Consider the following 19,856-nt stretch of genomic DNA (forward strand, 5'->3'; position numbering starts at 1 on the left):
GGCTGCAAAAAAAACCAAACAATAACACTAAAACCAAATCCCCCCCCAGATCATCACCCATCACCAACAGTGGTGGGAAGAGTCAGCCGGTAACAGACAATATGTGATCGTGGCGCCCTGACAAGGAATTTCCATCGCTCCTGTTGGAAGTGCTGGGAGCGTATTTCTTTCCCAGCCTTCAAACGCTGGCGGGGTGATGACTAAAAAGAGGCATGTTCAAGGTCCCCCCCCCCCCTGCACGCTCTCTCCAACTAGCACACATACATGCGCAGATGGATACACGCAGACACGTCCACAAGTGAGCCGAAGGCTGTACTCCCGTGTCTCCTGATGTTACGGGAGGGAATAGGAGGCTGGGGTGTAACGAGGGGGGGGTTGGGGGGGCTTAATAACGCCTTCTTCAGTTGCTGATGAGGTCTTGTGGGCAGTTTTGCTTTAAGACATGTGATCTGACTCTCTCTCTCCCTCTCTGTCTCTCTCTCTCTTTCCAGCTGGGCTACATTGTAAAACACACACACACACACACACACACGCACACACACACACGCTGGCTCTGCCTCGCTGACACAGACTCTCTACTTAATGCGTTGGAGGAGAGGACTGAGGCTCACACTATCACAGCGCAGCTTCTCAATGGGGGGACGCAGCTGAGAGCGAGTCATTCCACGGGAGCCTTTCTGCTGCGCGCGTGAGAAGGAGCCGACAAGTGAAGAGGAGGTGAATTAGCTCCCTGTCATCCCAGCGTAAGGAGTTCCACGGAGGGAGAAGAGACACGGGCTGGAGGAGAGGAGGAGGAGGAGGAGGAGGAGGAGAAGAAGAAGACGGCAGATTTTTGCACGCATGTGGCGGATGCAGCAGTGACATGATCCTGCTCACATCTCCTCAAATCCTGGGCAGTTTGTGACACGGACCCCTGGGTGCTTTGCTTTTGGGTGATTGCGTTGCCAAGGGATTTGAAAAGGGAGCTGAGCAGCGGGGGAGGGGAGGGGGGGGGGGGGTGTTCACAGGAGAGAATACTGAGAGGGTCGGGTGAGGAGGGCGGCGGGTCGCTCGGCCGAAGAAACCAAATAGTTTTGTGCCCCTTTTTTTTTTTGCGCGCTGTTCCGCTTGTGTGGTGCTGGAATTTGAAGTGGGAACCGCTGGCTTCAGAGGATGGATGGATTTAAGACAGAGGAGTGAGTCGGCTGGGCGATCAGGCAGTGATTCTGACTGAGCTCCTTTCCTTCTGAACAAACTGCTCAGGTAAGGGCGTGGGACTTTTGAGGAACACCTCTTGCGTTTGGGGAGAGGATGTGTCGAGTGTGTGTGTGTGTGTGTGGGGGGGGGGGGGGTCTGATTCATGAGTAAAGACTTGACCAGGAGACTTGGTGGAGAAACATCTTTTGCCGCAATACACCTTGTTGAGGTTTCAAGAGGTTGACGTGTATTTGAAACGACAAAAGACATACAGGTGCGCTGCATGTGATGGGATGGAAAAAAGTTCAGATATTAAGATGGCAACCTCAAGTAATGTTGTGACCCCCCCCCCCCGCCCCTCTGAGTGGGGGCCTCTTCCTGTAAGGCACCAGGAGACATGCGGATCCGGGAGGAAGCAATAAAGTTGCGTGTGAATTGTCAGCTTCAATAGACGAAACAGGTGTGATTTGGCACGCAGGTGCATCAGTGGGTTTGCGCCTGTACGTGTGCGTCTGCTTTGTATACTCCTCTTTACCACACGCATGTATAGAGGAGTTGTCCCCCCTTTGTTTGTTTTCACTTGACACCCCAAAGTAGAGAGTAAAGGAAACATTAGCGATATTTATATAAAAGCTCTGCCGCTCTACGGAATCTGGGCTGCAGCAGCGAATGGAGGAGTTTGGTCCTGTTATCTCTACAGTTGCTATCTTCCTCAGAAGTTGCTTTAAAATGATGCCCATGCTTGCTGGTATAAACCACATTTTATTTTCAGCAAGAATGCCCCGTTAACCAGGGGGGGGAAGCTCAGAATGCAATATGCAGCTAACCGTGCAGCCGCAACGCTGCTTATGAATATGAAGCCAAGTCGGTGAACAGAAATACTGCTTTAAAATTTTTTTTTTTTAAAAAGACAACATTCAAATGGAGGCAGTTCACATTTCCACAAAGCTTCAAAGGATTATAGTGGATTGAATGCACGGGTGGGGATTAACAATGTGCTGTTCATAATTATATGCTTAATTTTCACTGAATATTAATCAGCCTCAATGTGACTGAGGGCACAGAGAATTAGAGTCATTGGCTTAAATCTCAGATACACATCCAAACACAGAGTGGTATTGTTGCAGCGCGGCTTTGGCGCTTTGTGGAAACGACGTAGTGGATCAGGCCCGCTTTCATTGCTCAGACGTTTGAAACACATCTCGCTATTCAGACTCCTTATTGAAAAGGGAAATTTCCATGGGTTGAAGTTCATTTTGAAAGAGACTCCCCGGGGCTCAGAGTCTGCTTCATATTCTCCTGTGAATTCAGATATGGCGGAATCAAGCGTTAACAAAGGCAGTGTTAGATTCAAACTGTCACATTACACCATCTGATTCATCCACAGAGTCACCACCTCAATGAAAAATGACAAATACAGCCAGTGCCTGTGATATCTCGGCGATACAGCGAGTGACTCGGGTGAAATATAGTCTTATTAGTCCAAAAGCGACCGAGTTTGATCAGTCCTGGGATTACTCAACGCGCCAATTCACGTGTCGGTTTCCAGGAGGTGTGGGGTGATTGTTTTAGGTTCCCCGTCACGGGGGGGCCCGAATGACAACGAGTGCTAATCACACCTGGAAAGGAGGAGCGCCTCGTTATTCAATGAGGGCGGAGGCGTGTCTCCATACGCCGGCCCTCAGCAGCCATTAGGCAGGCGCTGAATACATCTACTGATTGTTTGTGCTTGGAAGTGCAGTCTTGTATGAACCTTAAAGATTATTAAAGCTGTAATGTTGCCGCCTCTATTGTTTTTGTTTCTTTTAGTGTCAATTTAAATGTTAAGTAATGTAGATCATGAAGCAATTATTACAGTGTGAAAAAAGGCTCTCTTCCTTGTTGTGCATTTCATTATTTATTCACACTGATATTGACAAGATTGACTTTTACGTTCAAGGTTTTACTTTTTTATTGAATCCTCTGTCTTCTTTTTCTTTTTATTCTTTGTCTAATATTAACAAAAATGGCTAAGCACAAATTTGCCACTGTGTAAACATTTGCAGGTTCTACCAGAAGATATAATCGCCTACTATTTGTGTCTTTTCTTTGGCAAATTAAACTAAATGCAATGTGTGTGTGTGTGTGTGGGCGTGTGTTTGTGCAGGCTGTAAATGTGTTTGCGTGGAGACACGCTGTAATAACGTATTGTCCTATTTGTTTTCTCTCCGTCTGTGTGCCGTCCCGCAGACTCGTCCCTCACCATGTCCTGGTTGTTGGCCATTTGGATTAGCCTCGGCTTCCTGCTGCTGTGCCAGGCCACGCTCTACCAGACCGTCCAGCAGCACCATGTGGCTCGGCCCGGTCGCACCGACATCCTCACCCTGGGTACGTGCACCTCTTTGGGCTCCGCGGCGCAGCGAGAGGCGCTGTCCGGCCGATGGGACGGCGTTTCTCAGCTCTTTTTGTTTAAAAGCAAGAAACCGCTTACGTTGCCGTATCATGAGGATCCAGCCCTCCATGATCCACCACTAATTGTGCTTCTAATTTTATGTTGGATAGGTATATTCAGTCCCGCTGTACCGATCAACTTGTGCTATTTAAGGAAACATCTATAGACCGTCAGACCTCTTTGCTTGTATCTGAACGTAGAAACCCTCAAAGACAAAGAGCATCTTCAGTCATAGTGAGTTTACCGGTGGGGAGATGACTTCATATATGCAGCGGGGAATTATCCCCGGAATTATCGACTTGCTGGCAGAATGTTACGAGTAGGACCGGCTGAAAAAAGACAAGACGGCTTTGATCACTGTGGTTTGCAGAGAAATGACAATTACGTTTCCTTCTTTTTACGCTACGAACGTTTGGCAATTAAGCCCGGCGCCTTCTGCACCGCGGGGGCAAAAGGGGAGGGTACACGCCAAGGCGAATCTAATTCTCTGATTATGAAAAGCTTACCAGCATTGCTTATGGTGTATGCTGGAGTGTTAAGGGGAAGGCAAAGGTTTTCTTGAGCAAAGCAGAGGCTTTCTTTAAGCTTCTAACAATGAGTGTGACTCCCAAGCTGAACCGCCGTTCAGAGAGGGGATCTCTCCAGAAGCCAAGCGGCTGTTAAACATTGATGCTATCTTCTGCTTGCATCCTTTTTGTCTGTGTGTGTGTGTGTGTGTGTCGCATTTCCAAGAAAAAGAGATCAGCGTTGAAATCACGATCCCAGTGTTGAACATCGGTGACTTTAAGCAGCATGGCGGAGAACTGGCTTACTTTTGTTTCGGATTAGCTGACACTGTAAAAATCCCAACTATGATAGAGAGAAAGTTCTCAAAGTGTCCCACTCCCATTAATTGGAACAAGAGGGTGAGGGATGAGCGACAGAGGGCTCCCGATGAATTTTTTACGGCATGCTTCCACTTTTTCTGTTGTTTTTTTTCTCCCTTTCTGACTGGTTGGCAAGTCGAGCTTGGTGCCAAAGATGTACAAGGAAGTGAAAAGCTCAGTAAGTGTCTTTTGAATAATGCAGAGTTCCCAAGGGGAGTGAGAGGGGGTTGAATACAAGACCCACCAACCCCGACGCGGATATGGAAGAGTCATCCAGGCAAAAGATAGTTATGGTTGAGTCTTCTCTGGAAGGTGTCTTGTCAGACAAATCAACCCCCACGCGCTCACACATTTACACACCGTTTTACCGTCTGAGGCCGTAATGGTTTGTGGTTTTAATCGGCCCTCTGGGGATACTGGAGCTGTGCTCAGGACACATCCCGTCCGGGACGATGCAGGCTGCACGCGCGCAGATGGTGGATAAACACGCATTGCTTGATTTGATCTTTCAAAGTATCAGATTTCCTTTTTATGTTGTTAGACAACTATAGCGTATAGCTAGATGTAATCAAAAGAGAGATTTAATGCCAGCATGCCAGCATCGGAGCTAAAGGGCCTCTCACATAGGCGCGCTGAACCCCATTGGCGGGCGCAGCGGAAATTACAGAGTGCTGCAATGATTAGATTGAACTTGGGACCCACACTTTGCTCGCCACAACGAGATGGCGGCGCAAACCCCTGGAAATGATGGTTTTCTGTGCGCAGCGGCACCGTTACCGCTCTCCGCGTGAAAAACAGATGGTCTTTTAAAGTGTTATCATAACACAAGCTCTCGCCAAAAACTTTTAAAATCAGACAACCCGTGATGGATGACAGCCATAATTGGCGCTGGCAAAGGAAGTCGGAGGCTATTTTAACATATTTACTATCTTAATCAGCAGGCTTCCCAGGGTCCGTCACATGCGGGTGCTCGAAGGGAGAGCGGACAGTGTTTTTTTTTTTTTTTTTTTCTCTGCTGCTCAGTAACTGTACAATTCACAGCACATCATGTTTTTTTAAGAGGATTAAGTTGACATCAATCTTACTCAGCCGTGGAGTGGCGTTAACCGATCTAACCAGAACTGCTCTCTCAGAATTGAAATGCTATGATGAATATTTGAATTCGAATTGATTTTATCATTTGAGAAGCTCTCTGGTTTCATTGAGGCCAGAACCCTCCGATATAAATAGATATGGCTATGTAGGACGTTATGGGAAAAAAACAGAAAGCTCGGCTTTCATGCTTTGCTGTTTTTTGGTAATCAAATATCGTTTCTCTGTTTCTTAAGGATGATGAAGACATGTGTAATGTATTCTTTGTCATTGCAGAATATTAAGTTGAAAAATGTTTTTGTTAATGAATCACGAGAAATACAAGATTCCAAATCTTTGTGTAGATGAAAAGATTAGTAGAACTCATTTTTTTCTTGCCATTCGTTAGCTAAGATTATTGATTCATTATCTTTTATTGATTGATTACAAAACAGACAAAGCTGCTTTTGTGCTTCGCAACTGATCCGAGTCATGTTGAGTTAGTCACACGCGTCATTCTCCAGCCTGTCGAACCATTTAAAAAGATGTTTGAGAAATCTGCTCAAATCTGCCTTCGGCAACAGTGAACCGACGGTGCGAAAATAAAAAAGAGACTGCTGAGGTGAAGTTTCCGACCGCATTTATTTTTTGCAAACGTTCCTTTGACAAATCGGCACGGCCACAGCCGGGGCGGAGATTGAGTAACGAGTTGCCTGACTGCTTTGTCACCTGCTCAGGAAGCCGGGGCCGCTCTCCTTCCCATGAGCCTCTGCTCCGCACATCCTCCCCTGTGTCCCGCTAGTGCGGCCGAAGATTGATGGCGGCCTGATTCTGGCCAGCCGATTCTGGTCTCTCAAGAAATAATCCACTACATTGACAGATGAGCGGAATGCAACATGACACGCACACACACACACACACACACACACACAATATACCAGTTCTGCACTCTCTCCACCTGCCATCACAGGGGCAAGGCTGCTGCTGCACAAACCCGCCACAGTGGACACCACATTGTGTTGGACTCTATCACCAGGCAGTGAAAGCGTAACGGAGTTACATTACGTCAAAGCGCTCCGTAATGTGTTGTTTACGCAGTAAAGTCCACGGCTGTCACACTCAGCAGGTACTGCATTGTCTCCTTTTGGTGAGATGCATACAGTAGCCATGTTCATAATGTGTCAATACTCACAGGCGCAGTCTGAATAAAGCAAGACTTTAGTTCATTAAGACTCAGTTTTCAGTTTTAACACATAATGCCTGTTACGCTTCAATAGCAGCCATTTTTTTCCATACCTTGTTTAGTCAGCCATGATGACAGGGCAGTACATGGGTGCTCTACAATCACAGAACTGTACTTCACATGCATATTGTGATAAATATTCACTCTTATTTTTGAGAAATAGCATCATCAAATCAACAAAGTCTGAAATGAAATGATCCAACTCACAGTGGCATCTGGTGTTTTCTTACTGGAAGGAGAGTCATGGAAAACGCTTCGAACAAAAGTTGTATTTTTCAGCCACTGATTTAAAATGACTGGTATGAAATAATCCCAGATGATTTGAAGGCATTTTAATGAGTTCACTGTTCAATGCGACATAATGCTCCCTTGGTGTAAAAAAATAATAAATCCGCCGAGGTGGAAGAAAACTTTTTTGCTTTGTAATTGCTTTGATTAGCTGAGATCTTTCATATTGTGAAACAAGAGCTCATCAGAAGAATGTGCTCGGTAAAAAAAATCAAACAACCTGTTGAAAGACTGTAATCCTCAATATCAGTTGTATGTGTCTATTTAAGATCAAGTTTTCGTAACTTCAGATTCAGGGTTCAAGGTTCTCTAGAAACAGGAAAATCCGTCAAGATGCACGTTATTCAGATGGAACTTTAGCTTGATTTAGGACTGCTTTCTTTTGAGAAATGAGGATGGAGTAAAAATCTGTAAGACACACACACACACACACACACACACAATGAATTTCTCTGGTTCCAATACCAAACGGATGGCTGCTTCAGAAGATTGATGATTTTTCAGGCAGTGTTGGGGAATGTGAGGGAATTAGCTTCTAGGGCTCCCAAACAGAATGCACACATCGTTTTCATCGGCCCTCATCTCCATACATTTTCTCTGACTCATTACACATAGCTCTGTGTTAGCGGATGAAACTCAAAAGTGTTAATCTCGCCGCTCCGCCGCTTCTGTTGAGGTGCAAGAGCTTTAATGAACGGCACATCCATCCGTACTTCACTGAGGAACAGCTATAAGCTCTCTGTGTTTTTGTTTTGCCATTAAATCGGCTTTATTTACACAACCATTCAACTGTGAGAACTAATTACTGTGAGAATTGATGGTGAAGGAAAACTCAATTTAATCACAATCACTTGAATGGATGACGCCTTAATCAGTTTCTTTGAACACATCTGAGTCATTGCTGTTGTGGAAGAACATTTCATGTGGTTGCAGCATTCGGCCATAATTTCATGATTGTTTGAGTGACTGTTCCATTGTGTGTGTAACATGTAACACGTCACTTTAAGAGCCATGTTAAACTACCGTGGGATTGAAATAAAAAAAAACTTCTATACCACACATTTAATTAGAAACATTAATTTATTGAACATTGGACATCTGCACATCCTGCAAACAAAAAGAGTGAAATCCTATAACCTCCACAAGGGTTTATAATTGCTTTGAAAACAGTGGGCTTAGGTGGGGGGGGGGGGGGGGGGGGGGCATGTGATCTCACGTTCTATCACACAGCATGCCCTTCGAGATAATGAAAGCAACCTTTCTAAAAACTAGGCAATAACTGCCTGATCATTCAGGTGCCAAACAGCTCTGTCTTCGTGCCCGGCCTCCCTCCAGCCCTCAATCATCTCGCCTCCTCCTCCCAACCTCTCCCTCCCTCCCTCCTCTCTATCGGCCCCTCAGACGATTTGTCATGGATCAGATGAGACAATTTGTCATGGATTAGTGCACTTAAATGTCTGTGTGATAGTGGAAGCAGTCACTGGAAAAGCTTAGGAATCCTATTACATTGCGCTTTATGGCCGGCAAGAGGGGAGGCAGGAGTGGAGGTTGAATTGGCACTTTCTGGGGCCTGCATGCGTTTCTTACTTTTTTCATTGACATCAGAATCAGATATTCACTTAGAGGTGAGGCTCCATTCACGAGTCCCACACTGGAAAAGTAGAACAGGAGTTTTACATTTTTTTCCTCATTCACCATTTAATATCTTGGCATTTAATTGACTGTTTGCTAAGCTCCGCTAAGCCTGTCAAGCCTCCCGGACTCGCACAGCACATTTACGGCAGTTCACGACGGAACAGTTGAAGATGGATTACTGCAAATTCTTGGTCAACCAAACTATTTTCAAAACAGAAGTGAACAAAAGCAGGTTATACATTTAATTATGTAGGATTTGGTGAACAAAAGTGTCGCTAGCTAATACAATCAAGCAGGTAAATTTATGTTGAGGAGCCAAAGTTGGTAAACAAGACCCTGTTAAGGGATAAACTAGCATCTATATGACATTATGGGTAACATTAGATGCACTCCTTGGCTTTGCAAGCCATCTTTCCTAACATTTGCATCATAGACCTCACAAATGAATCAATTAAATCAATTCCTTACAAGCTCACCGCCCAAACTGTTCTGGAACCATACTGCGGCTCTTATTAAAAGCTTGTGCAAATGACTCTTCTAAGTAGAGTGACCTAAAGCTCGGCACGCCTGTCCTGCGCAGTGAGGTTTGCTAAGCTGTGATTTGGGGAATAATAAACGCGAATAATGCTGGATTCCAATAATCAAATAGGTTACCCCCTTAACGTCTATTCCTAACCACTATTCTTTGACCCCTGTGGAAAACGCCAGGGGGTCAAGGAAAGATGGTTAGGAGAATTCATGACGAGTTAAAAAAAAAAGACAGCGGTGTTTAGGGAATTTAGATATTGCCGCTTCAAGGATTTGATTGTCAGAATTATCTCCTTTCCTTTCGTCAAGGACGGTCCAGTGGTTCCTATGCTAAAGGAGCTAAGTAAGGAAGCATTTAAGCTCCTCTCTTAAGGATTTAGAGAATTCAAACAGCTCTTATCATGGTGGCCACTTACACTACTTTCGGGTCATTTCCCTCAGTTAGGAACCTTCCTGAGCAAAAAGCACTATTTGAATCCAGCCTGAAGTCAAGCTGCCTGAGGACATGCTGCAAGGAACAAAAACGCTTCCTCAAATGGCCACTGCTTCTTGTCTCGATGCGAGTCAACCCGCATGAACCCCCAGATGTTAAAACTACAAAGTAGAATTCTACACGTTTACAACATAGGTTAAGGATTTTTTTATTTATTTTTTATTTTATTTTGTCAATGTTTTTGCAACATACATGCTAAATTGTTTAAGGTGATGACTAATAAGGGTACAGCGGCTCTGAGTGACAGGCGGGTGGAGTGAGTACTCTGTAAGCAGTAAACCAACCTGAACCCCACCCAAACAAAACCTCATTGTTTTGCTGAAGGCTAAAACTCTCCCTATGATAAGAAGTTCATGCTAACTGATTGTCCCAATGCCATTTTCGAGCAAGTTCTCTACAAAGTACCATAGAATGCACAACTAATTACTAGTATTTATTGTATTATACATACAGGGCTGTGAATAACCAGATTTATATGTGTTCATGTAAACATCAAGTCCTGATTATAATAACCGAGATCCACCTAAACACCGTATCCACCTAAACACAGTCACTGTTTCATATTTTGTGTCAACATTCTATCAAAATCATTTGTATGTATTCACTCAGTGGCCTTTCTCATCTTAAGCGTTTTACTGTGCTGCATTTTCTCCTTCCTTGAGTGAAATTTGATTGGTGCAGATTAGATCCTATTCTTCTCTGATGTGAGCTAATTGTATCAGATAGAGAGCACAAGCTATTTACCACAGCTGACTCAGCCCCCCACATATAAAAAAATAAAATGAAAAAAACAGATAACAAGTCACACGATGTGTCAGGAAGCCATCTGTCTAGCAATAAGGCGTCTGTTTGTCACGGGTAATCTATCTTTACTCGTCTGTTTTTAATTAGTCCTCCATGTGTACTTTTGTTTTGTCTGATGTCTTGAATTCCACCACTTTAATTCTCATTTTATTCATGCTCGACCACAGGAGCAGAAGGTTACTGCACCATACTTTATCACATATTTCTTTTCATTCAATATCTTATGCAGCCTCTGGGCCCGTCTACGAGTGTCTCATTTAAGTCAAATGGCTTGCTCATGTTAATGGAGCAGAGAGACACTGCCAGGTAATTGAGATGCAGCAGAGCTACTTTGTGGCGTCATTTAGAACCACTGCAGGGGACAAATGTTACTCATTGAGTGTTTTGTTTGCAGAGGACTCACTTTGCTCCAGCAGCTCATTTACCCAGTGGCAGTAAAATTAGGTTGTCTTACCCCAACTTACTGGTTTACTTTCTAAATCACTTTACTTTGCTTACGTGACTCTTTTTTTCTATAATCAAAAACACTTTACTTTAATCATAGTGTTTCTAGTGAGAGTATTTGAGTTATGATTGAGGAAATATAAACAAGCTGGCATGTTGAACCACTTTTCTTTCACATAGTGCTGGTTATTATTTTCCGACCGGTTGGAACAGACGGAGATAAATTACTGATTCTGAATTTAAACTCTAGATTGAACAAATCGTCCTTCGTTGATATTTTAGCCTCTGGTTAAAATGTCTTATGATTCAGTGAAAAAGCTGAGAGACAATGAATACATGACTTCAAATGAAGGCTAATGTTTCTCCATCTCTGCATGATGTAAAAAGTGGCAATTTCTCCATGTCAAATAATGATATGGTCAAGTAGTGAATGTCAGTGTTGTGTCGACAGCCCGTCTTTCTGCAAAAATCTCTTCATGCAGGTTATAAGTTCACATCTTTTTCTCTTTTCCCCGATTATTATTAAACCTCAAAACCACCTCATCTTTGCACCTTCTGTTTTAAAATATTTTTCACACGCATAATAACATGATATTTGAGCCGCATATTTTCAATCTGTTGACAAGTTGACTTGCCTTCTCGGTTCGGTCCTGTGAATCATTCATTCCAGCCCTGTCAGGGGACAAAAATGGATTATGTGGTTTGGAATTATGGAAACACAAATCCTCTTGCTTAAATATATCCCCACTTGTCAAACAAATGATTGAAAGTCCGTCTAAATTTTCCAACCGGGGGGGGGGCGGGGGAGGGACTGGAGGGGGGGTGGGGGGGGGGTTTGGGGCGTGCTTTGTCAGCATTAGCTGAGGTCTATTTGTCTTGTCTGATGTGTCTGGTGCAATCTATGCGGCTGCTATGCCGAGGCGTCGCCGCGTTGTCTCATCGCGGCTTTATCTGACAGCACGCCGCTAATAATGGAACTCAGGTTGAGGTGTCACAGTTAACTGCTCATGACTGCGTGAGATGGACACGGACAAAAAAAAAACCCCTGAATAAATGGACATGTAATCTTATTCAATTCTGCATTAGTTGTTGTGTTTTTTACAATGATGTGTATCTTGAATTGAATTGTTCTGTACACGACAAGAACGGTGAGTGCCCAGAAATGTATGAAGGCTATTAGAAGCCGCAGTCCCTGCGATGTGTCTTCATTTGCCACAGTATCTACAGCTCATGTCAGGTTCACTGAACATGGCACGATGCCCTCATACCCTCCTGCTCGGCACCTGTTGACCGGCAAAGGGAGAGAATGAAGGATGAGGTGGCACTGGCATGTGTGTTTCTGTAGCTTAGCCTAATGACCCAAAGGAGCTCTCCCTGTCTTACACGCCCACGCACACACCCACACACACACACACACCACGTCTGTCTCTTTCATGCTCCTTGTCTTCTTGGTTGTCTGGACTGCTTTTAAACTCGGCAGCTCATCAGCCTGAAGTTTTTTCCCCAATGCTATTATTTTACTCCCAACGTCCTCAACTTGACTCTGTGGACTTGCCAAAAAAGACGTGTTTAACTTCAATTATTATCACGGGAAACTGAGCAAAGTTGTCAGTGTGTGTTTGCAAAGAAATATTATTCAGAACCGCAGGCAGCCGGTGCAGCTATGAGGCTTTCTGTTCCTCGTCTCACTTCCCAGAGGTTTAAATGGTTTGTGCTATCAAGCTTTTCCAACAAAAAGATCTTTTGACCTTGATTCTAAATGAGGATTAACGCCTGCTCTCAGGAACTTGTTCAACTTTTCCCCTGAAGGCATCAGCCGAAGTATGAGGATGGCACAATGTACGTGTGTACAAAATAAGAGTGTGATTGGTGCTGAGCTGGAAGGACTGAACACCTTTCCACTTGCCGTCTTTGATTCAGAAATCTTTTCCTCTTTCCCAGGGATTTAATCCCCCTCTAAGGCGTGAACTGTAAGGCAGACATGCATGCTAAATAAAGAATGCTGGAACTGTATACTGGATCCCTCACCCCATCTTTTATCACCGTATCTTCTTTTTTTCTCTTCCTTGTGCAGTTGAATCCACATCAAGGCCTGTGATCTTAAGCTCCTTCATGGAATACCAACAAAAGAACATCAGTATTTCTAATCTTACCGATGAGCTTTTACATTTGTAAGATATCCCAGAGAAGTTGGGCTGCAAAAATCATATTTTTCCTGGCATCCACAAAGAGGAAGTTTGAGATGTCTGTGACCAACGTTTGGCCCAAACCCTGCAGGTTAATGCTGAGGTTCCATGTCACACCAAATGTTAGAGCAGACAAATCAATCAAGTGGACCTTCGTGGTTCATGCTATAAAATTAGTTACACCGACATGATAAATGCTGCTGAATGTTACCATACTTGTTACCCCTACACAACCCTGTGAGTGTGTCTGTGAGTGACTTGTGTGTGTGGGCATGTAATGAAAATGTCTGCTCAGAGCTGAGCCAATGTGCTGCGCTCTCGTCAGGATCAAGGGCTTGAGTTTTGTTCTCAGCAGATGCAAAGAAGCGCAGTGAGGGTGTGATGTTTTCCTGAAGAGGGAAGAAGTACCTGTGGCTCACTTATTGTAGACAAGCTTTTTGAAGAATTCACGTCAGTGAGCTGTCAGAGAGAGAAGCTGCCTCTGTCTCAGTCTCAGACCCTATCGTGGTTCTTACTCCCGATCTCAGCCACTATTTATTTTGCTGTTAGTATGATGATAATTCTCTGTACATGAAATCGCCTTAGCAAGAAACGTGGGCTTTGCAGGAGACGCTGCTGCTCACAGTTTGTTGGATAATGGAGGATCCGCGTGCTTCCTGCCAGGGCAGTTAGAGCACAACGGCCCTTTTCGCTGCGGCATGTTGCTGTAGTGATCTCGTTGCAGTGTTGGAGGATCAGATGAGAGGGAATAGCAGGCAGACAGCATCACTTTTTTTTTTCTCAGCCCAGTAAATTAGAAATATCTCCCACAGCTGCAGCTGGGGACACAACTCTATATTCCACTGGTGTAACGTAGCAGGAGAGTTAAGGACTATGTGGTAAGAAGGTTTTAGGTTTTTAGGTTTACTTTACGGGTGCAGAGTGGGGAAGAAGATGGAAACCCCTGAACAAGGTTTATTACGGGATGGAGAATGAGTTTGACTCGTTGTTTCTGACGGCCTGCTTTCTCCCGTCACCCCGTGACATCCGCACACACCAAAACACGCGTTGTGTACAAGCAAGTCGCTGCCTGTGTGTCACAACATTCTGCCTTGGGTTGAGATGCGCAAATAGAAAAAGGTTCACTTCCACTCAGGCACCCACTGAGGTGCAATAGTGGTTTCATTTTCAGCCTCGGACCTTCTGTTGGATTGTACCTTAGCCTTTTGATAACTTGGTGTTGGATGTGTCGCACCGATTCCAGTCCAGAGAATAGTGGCAGACATCCTTACTTTAGTTGACTTTTCTTTGAGTAGAATAGCAGAATCTTCCCTTTATGTACATCACCTAAATAATGCAGCATTATTATCAAACGGCGTACCATTATTTTTATTTACTCGTCTTGAATTGCTTTTACACGATAAACTTTACAATGTCAAATAAATCTAAAAATGAACTGCTGTTCTTTCTCACAAGATGCCTCAAATGAAGATAAAGGGATGTGGGAATAAAGTTTATGGCAGCATATTAGAGAAAGGTTATTGCTTGTGGAGACTGTGTCCTCCTATGAGAGACTGAAAACACAATGTAACACGATCAACAAAGATGTCAGCACTCGCTGTTTGGTGTATTTTCGAGGCAGCATTTGTATGTTCAACATTTTACAGTGTCTCCTTAATATCCTTTTCCTTATTCGACTTAATATACTAACATTTTTATAAAGGTGTAATTTTGTTCTAATTAAGCTTTGGGTTATTGAACACTACAGTGGGTTAAATTCTGTTTGGAATTAAATCTATATTGCTTTTGAATTTAATCATAAGTGTAACTGAATTATTATCTGGTACAATTTGGTCAGCTAATGCGTGAGCTGATAAGAACTCCCATAAAAAACAAACAAATTAACAACCAAATAAAATTAAGTATTTATATTTCATGAGAACCGTTTAATTGTTTCAATCTTTTTTCACACAAAAGTGCTTCTGATAGTTCGAACTTCTCATGTGGTGCTTTCTGTTCCTCATATATGATCAGAAATTGATTAGCTTTGAGTTGTGGACTGATGGTCTGAAAAATCAGCAAAGTTTCTTCTGCTCTGAAAAAACCCAAAACAATTTACTTCAAAATTAAAAATGATGAAAATCAGAAAATAACCAGCAGATTACTTAAAAATGAAAGTAATCATCGGTTGGAGTGCAGCTTCAACTTTCTTAAGTGCCAATAATACAAATCAATACGCATTATTCAAGCATATGACATACTAAACTGGTGAGCGAGACATTCAATTATGTCTGTGTCCCTGCATGCTGGGAATCACTCTCTCTGCATCACCGGCAGAATAACATGAAGACCTCTGCAATTAACTTGAGTACCACTTCAGCACTGAATCAATTTGGGTAGATTCTGTGGGAGATAAGCTTCGTCTATAACGGATGTTATCCATCAATAGTGCTGAAAATGAAGGCACCTCTTCTCGCCAGAGGAGCGGCGTGCTAGCATCGGTAACATTGGTGATATTGGAAGGTGAATACGAGCCTCACGTAAGGTGAGGCGAGTTGTATGAGGAGCGACTGCAGATCACATAAGTCCCCTCCTACGAGTCCCGGCTCTCTTTGCAAGGGCACTTGCAATAGGTGTCTTACACATGGGACAGCAGCAATATAACAGCTTCATATTTTTCCTTTTCCGTTGTGTATTCTTAAAGGAGGAATGTTGCTCTCATACTGGAGGATACAAATCAACACTAGAGGCAAAAGCTGTCGCTTTAACATGGAGTAAAACGTTTCAAAATCATGTAGCTAATTGCTTATCGTCCCCAATCTCCTATTGCTAGCCAGGCGGAATGCCTTCGTGTAAATAAAGGCGGTACAGTCCTCATTGTCTGCGGACGTGATCCTGCTCAAGTCTCGCCGCCATTTAGAGGAGGCTGAAAAGCGAGAGAATTTGTCCAATCAATCTCAAGTCCCCTGTCCTCACAACCAGTCTACCATCGATCATCGTTCACTCGTTAAATCTCTTTCCCAGCAAATGCCAGTTGCTCTTAACATTTTCATCCGGACATTTGCATGTCGGGGGACGGGGGACGGGGGGGGGGGGGGGGGGGCTTATCTGTATGCAAAAGAAGGAGATAGGATGTGTCCATCTGAGCTATAGCCAAGCGGCTTGCTGTTGTTAAAACCCAGTCCTCTGATGGAGGAGATGCTCTAACGGAGGCCCAGATTGTTATCGGGACTGTCTCAGAGCTCACAGGGTAAATATATTTATCGGTGTTTGCGTGTGGACAACACTGCGTGTATGTCCTCACTGCAAAGGCAATAAATGCTATTTCACCGTATTAATATGCAGACCTCCATGAAACCAAAATAAACAATACTTTAAGAATGACATGACGCATTTAAATGGTGATTCATCAGAAATGTCTTTTTTTTTAAGAAATGTCTGTCATGAGCGGGGGAAGGACAGATGGACTGACGGCGACTGACTCTAAAGTCATACTGGTGTGACTAAAAAGTGCACACATAATAGCCGTGATCAGCCGGTAGCAGGAACATGGCCCATGTGTATTATTACAAAACATCTGTGACTCCATTTGCAATTTCTGCAGAGCTCCATGCCGGTCAGATGTTATTTAGCTGCAGCTTGTTATGGTTTATAGTGCTGAAAAGAACACACTGTTCTTAACAGTCTCTCAGATGATGGTTGTGTGGCTGATGATGATGGCTGTGCAATGGAGAATGCACATTACTGGGTGTTTATCACTGTTGGGTTTGGTCTTTAATGGAATTTGTCAACAGTATTTAAAAAAAATCCAGTGTTAGATGTAAAAATCGTATGTGACTCAATAGGGAGCTCGTGCTCGATTCCCAACCTTGTACACACATTTGATATTAAATGGTATTACATGGAGCACAGTGTGTGTAACTTAACTATGAGCCCTGTGATTGCCTCCTTCTTTTTGCGCTCCCTGGTTCTTGTCACACATGCAAATCCATTTTAAAAAGGTTAGACATTAATGGCAAGAATCCCATTTTTTTTTTTCCTCCTCCTCTACCGCCAAAATTTCAGTTATAAGATTATACATTTCACCCTGAGCAACAGACAGAAACTAATCCCCCGGTCCATGTGAGATGTTGGGCCTACGCCACGTTGCTGACAGCTGCGCGGGGCCGAGTTTGCATATTGGACATTGAACAGGCTACTGTAAAATAAAATCCAGCTCAAAGCCCACATAGATGCTCACACTCAACCAATGAATCCAGGAAAAATACAAACACTGTTTCCACACACAGACCCGAAGCAGACGTTTAATCCCGGTGTTGATGAAAAACTATGCTGCGTGATTCAGAAGTATAGCCAATTTTAAATAGCAAGATAAGCATTGGGCCTATCAGGGTAAGTGTGATAAGTGTGCCATTAAGTGGCCAATGGCTTCCACTTTCTCCCTGAATCAGTGGATGATGAGTGGAGGAATGAATATTTAATGGCCTGGCTAGAGTGCTCCAGACACTTTCCTGGTGATTGCATCAAACTTGCAGTAGGTTTGACAGTATCAAACCAATCTTTCGACTGGCCTCGCACAGCAATCAGCTTCTCTAAAAAAAAAATGTTTTTATGACCAACTGTCCTTATGGCCGCCCTCGTTTGACATTCATCACAGTTTGCGCACAGCTGCATTTATTTACCTGTTGTAATGCAGTATTCACAATTTGATTTGTCTTTGCTGATGATGGCTTTGTTGAAACAAGCATATAAGTGATGGCGCTACAATTACACAAAGTTTTAGATGTGCGTGAGTAAAGGGAACAAAAAAGTTACCAATGTCCCTGAGCAAAATATTAAGTCATTCTGGTTGTCTGTAATTACGACGTGTTCATCAGACTGTGTAGAAAACAACATTAACTGGGTGCTTTACAACACTAATAATGACAGTAGTGGCCAGCTCTATTTAAATATGAGTAACTAGTGTTCTGTTTAAATGAAAGATGGACTACGCTGCAGTTTAAAGAGCCAGGGGGAGTTTACTCAGTATTCATCATGCATGTCCAATTCATTAGCATCAAGCGCTTTAAAAGGTTATCCCACATTTCAGATCTGAATGCTAACATCAAAATCTCAGCCTTATCAACTAATTACCACCACGTAATTTAGAAGTCTGAACCAAAATGTCTGCGGTTCAACAAAATCACTGCAGGGTGTTATAATGCAGCACATACTTCACGTTGGCTAAGAACATGTGGATGTTTGGTTCTCGTGGTAAACCACAAGGCAGGGATTAGCATTCTAAATTACCTGCGGTTTTATTTTGACAAGAAAATGAGGCCTGTTGAAATAACTCAGGCGTCAAAACAGAAACAGAATCAAATGGAAGGAAGCACTTTTCTCCCTCTCGCTATATTTATCCTTGTTGCACGTTGTGCTAAAAGTTGCATTTCCACAGGAGCCAAGCGGCTCCTCATTCCTGAGTTCCGGTTAGAAGCTGTCCACACGGTGTACGAGATCATGACTCGTGTGTTGTCGTCTGCAGACGCGGCTCTTTCAGACATGATGTCTCATGTCTCTTCAAAGTGCAGGCCCGCTCTCTGCTCAGGCCCGTGAACAGCAGGTAGTTGCCAGTTGATAGACAGCCAACTTCCTATTGTGGTTCTGTTACAAACACAGCCGTGAGCTCTGGAGCACGTTAATGAGTTAACCTACTGTAACACGAGCCAACGAGTTGAAAAAGCGTGTAGGGAGTGGGGGGCTGTCGGCTAGTTTGTTTAGGCCCGGCATTCGCACTAGTTGGCTGGTCTAAATCCAATTCATCAGCCCCTTAATGGACTGCACAAATAGTCTCTCTAGGATCCTAACTGGAGGAGTGGATGGACAGGGCATGAGTGGAGTGGGCACAGCGCACAGGGAAGGCCTGGAGAATTAGCCAATAATGTAAAAAAATATCGAGGTTTTTGTAACAATGAATTCATTTATTCAATTTTGTTTTTAAAGAACGGATTTCCAGTCATCCGAGAAAATTATTTTGAATTATTTGCTTAGAAATAATACATTCAGTCATTCACAAAATCTTGCGTTCACACTGAGCAGCAAAGCTAAATCTAAACCCCCCGTACAGCAAATCTGTGATATCGGGCTTTATGAATAAAATGCCCCGACTCAACACGACGATTAGCGCCACTTAGTTTCTCAGCCTGAGATTTTGTTTGTTTGCATTGTGCTGCACGTCGCCCGCTCAATCGTCTCTCCGCGCTGCATCTCAATCACAGTCTGGAACGGCGGGAACAAATGTGCTTGTGTGGCTGAGTTTCCCATGCTCCCATTTCCAGGGAACATGCACCTGCAACTAAAACTACAGATGGCACGACTCAGTAGCAAAGAGCATCTGTCGCAGAGCGATTCCGCTGCGAGCTGCGCGGTGCAGATCTGAGGGCCGTCCTCTCCTCCGCGAACCCATTTGCTCTCCCTCCATTTGCTTGCATTTTAACATGATCAAACAGCACCGAGGGCTCACCAGCAGCAACAACATTACTAGTAAATTGTCACTCATTTACTCCGGGGCAGGCAACACTTAGCGGTCACTGCTCAACTCCAACAGGCCTTTGATCCCATTTGTGTGAATGGAGCCGGTTCATGTATGTGTGTAATGATATTGCTGGAGTACACCAGCTGACCGCAGGTCACCGCACGCGTTCCCCTCAAGAGCTTCGTTTGCTCTTCTTTC

At 43.8% G+C, this 19,856-nt stretch overlaps 1 protein-coding gene across 2 annotated transcripts in view; it reads left to right on the forward strand.

Moving 5' to 3' along the window:
- The first annotated feature begins 1,006 nt into the window (after positions 1–1,006).
- Positions 1,007–19,856, forward strand: part of tafa1b (TAFA chemokine like family member 1b) — a 90,962-nt gene continuing 72,112 nt past the window's right edge. The window contains exons 1-2 of one of the 2 annotated variants that reach the window (XR_013453320.1): positions 1,007–1,242; positions 3,406–3,543. Coding sequence is in view for 1 of the 2 variants with exons in the window: in XM_040204646.2 (XP_040060580.1) it covers positions 3,420–3,543 (124 nt within the window). In the remaining variant the exon portion in view is untranslated. The remainder of the gene's footprint in view (positions 1,243–3,405; positions 3,544–19,856) is intronic. The other variant, XM_040204646.2, reaches the window with a different exon arrangement.

Source organism: Gasterosteus aculeatus, chromosome 17, assembly GCF_964276395.1.
Source record: "Gasterosteus aculeatus chromosome 17, fGasAcu3.hap1.1, whole genome shotgun sequence".
Classification (NCBI taxonomy): Eukaryota; Metazoa; Chordata; class Actinopteri; order Perciformes; family Gasterosteidae; genus Gasterosteus; species Gasterosteus aculeatus.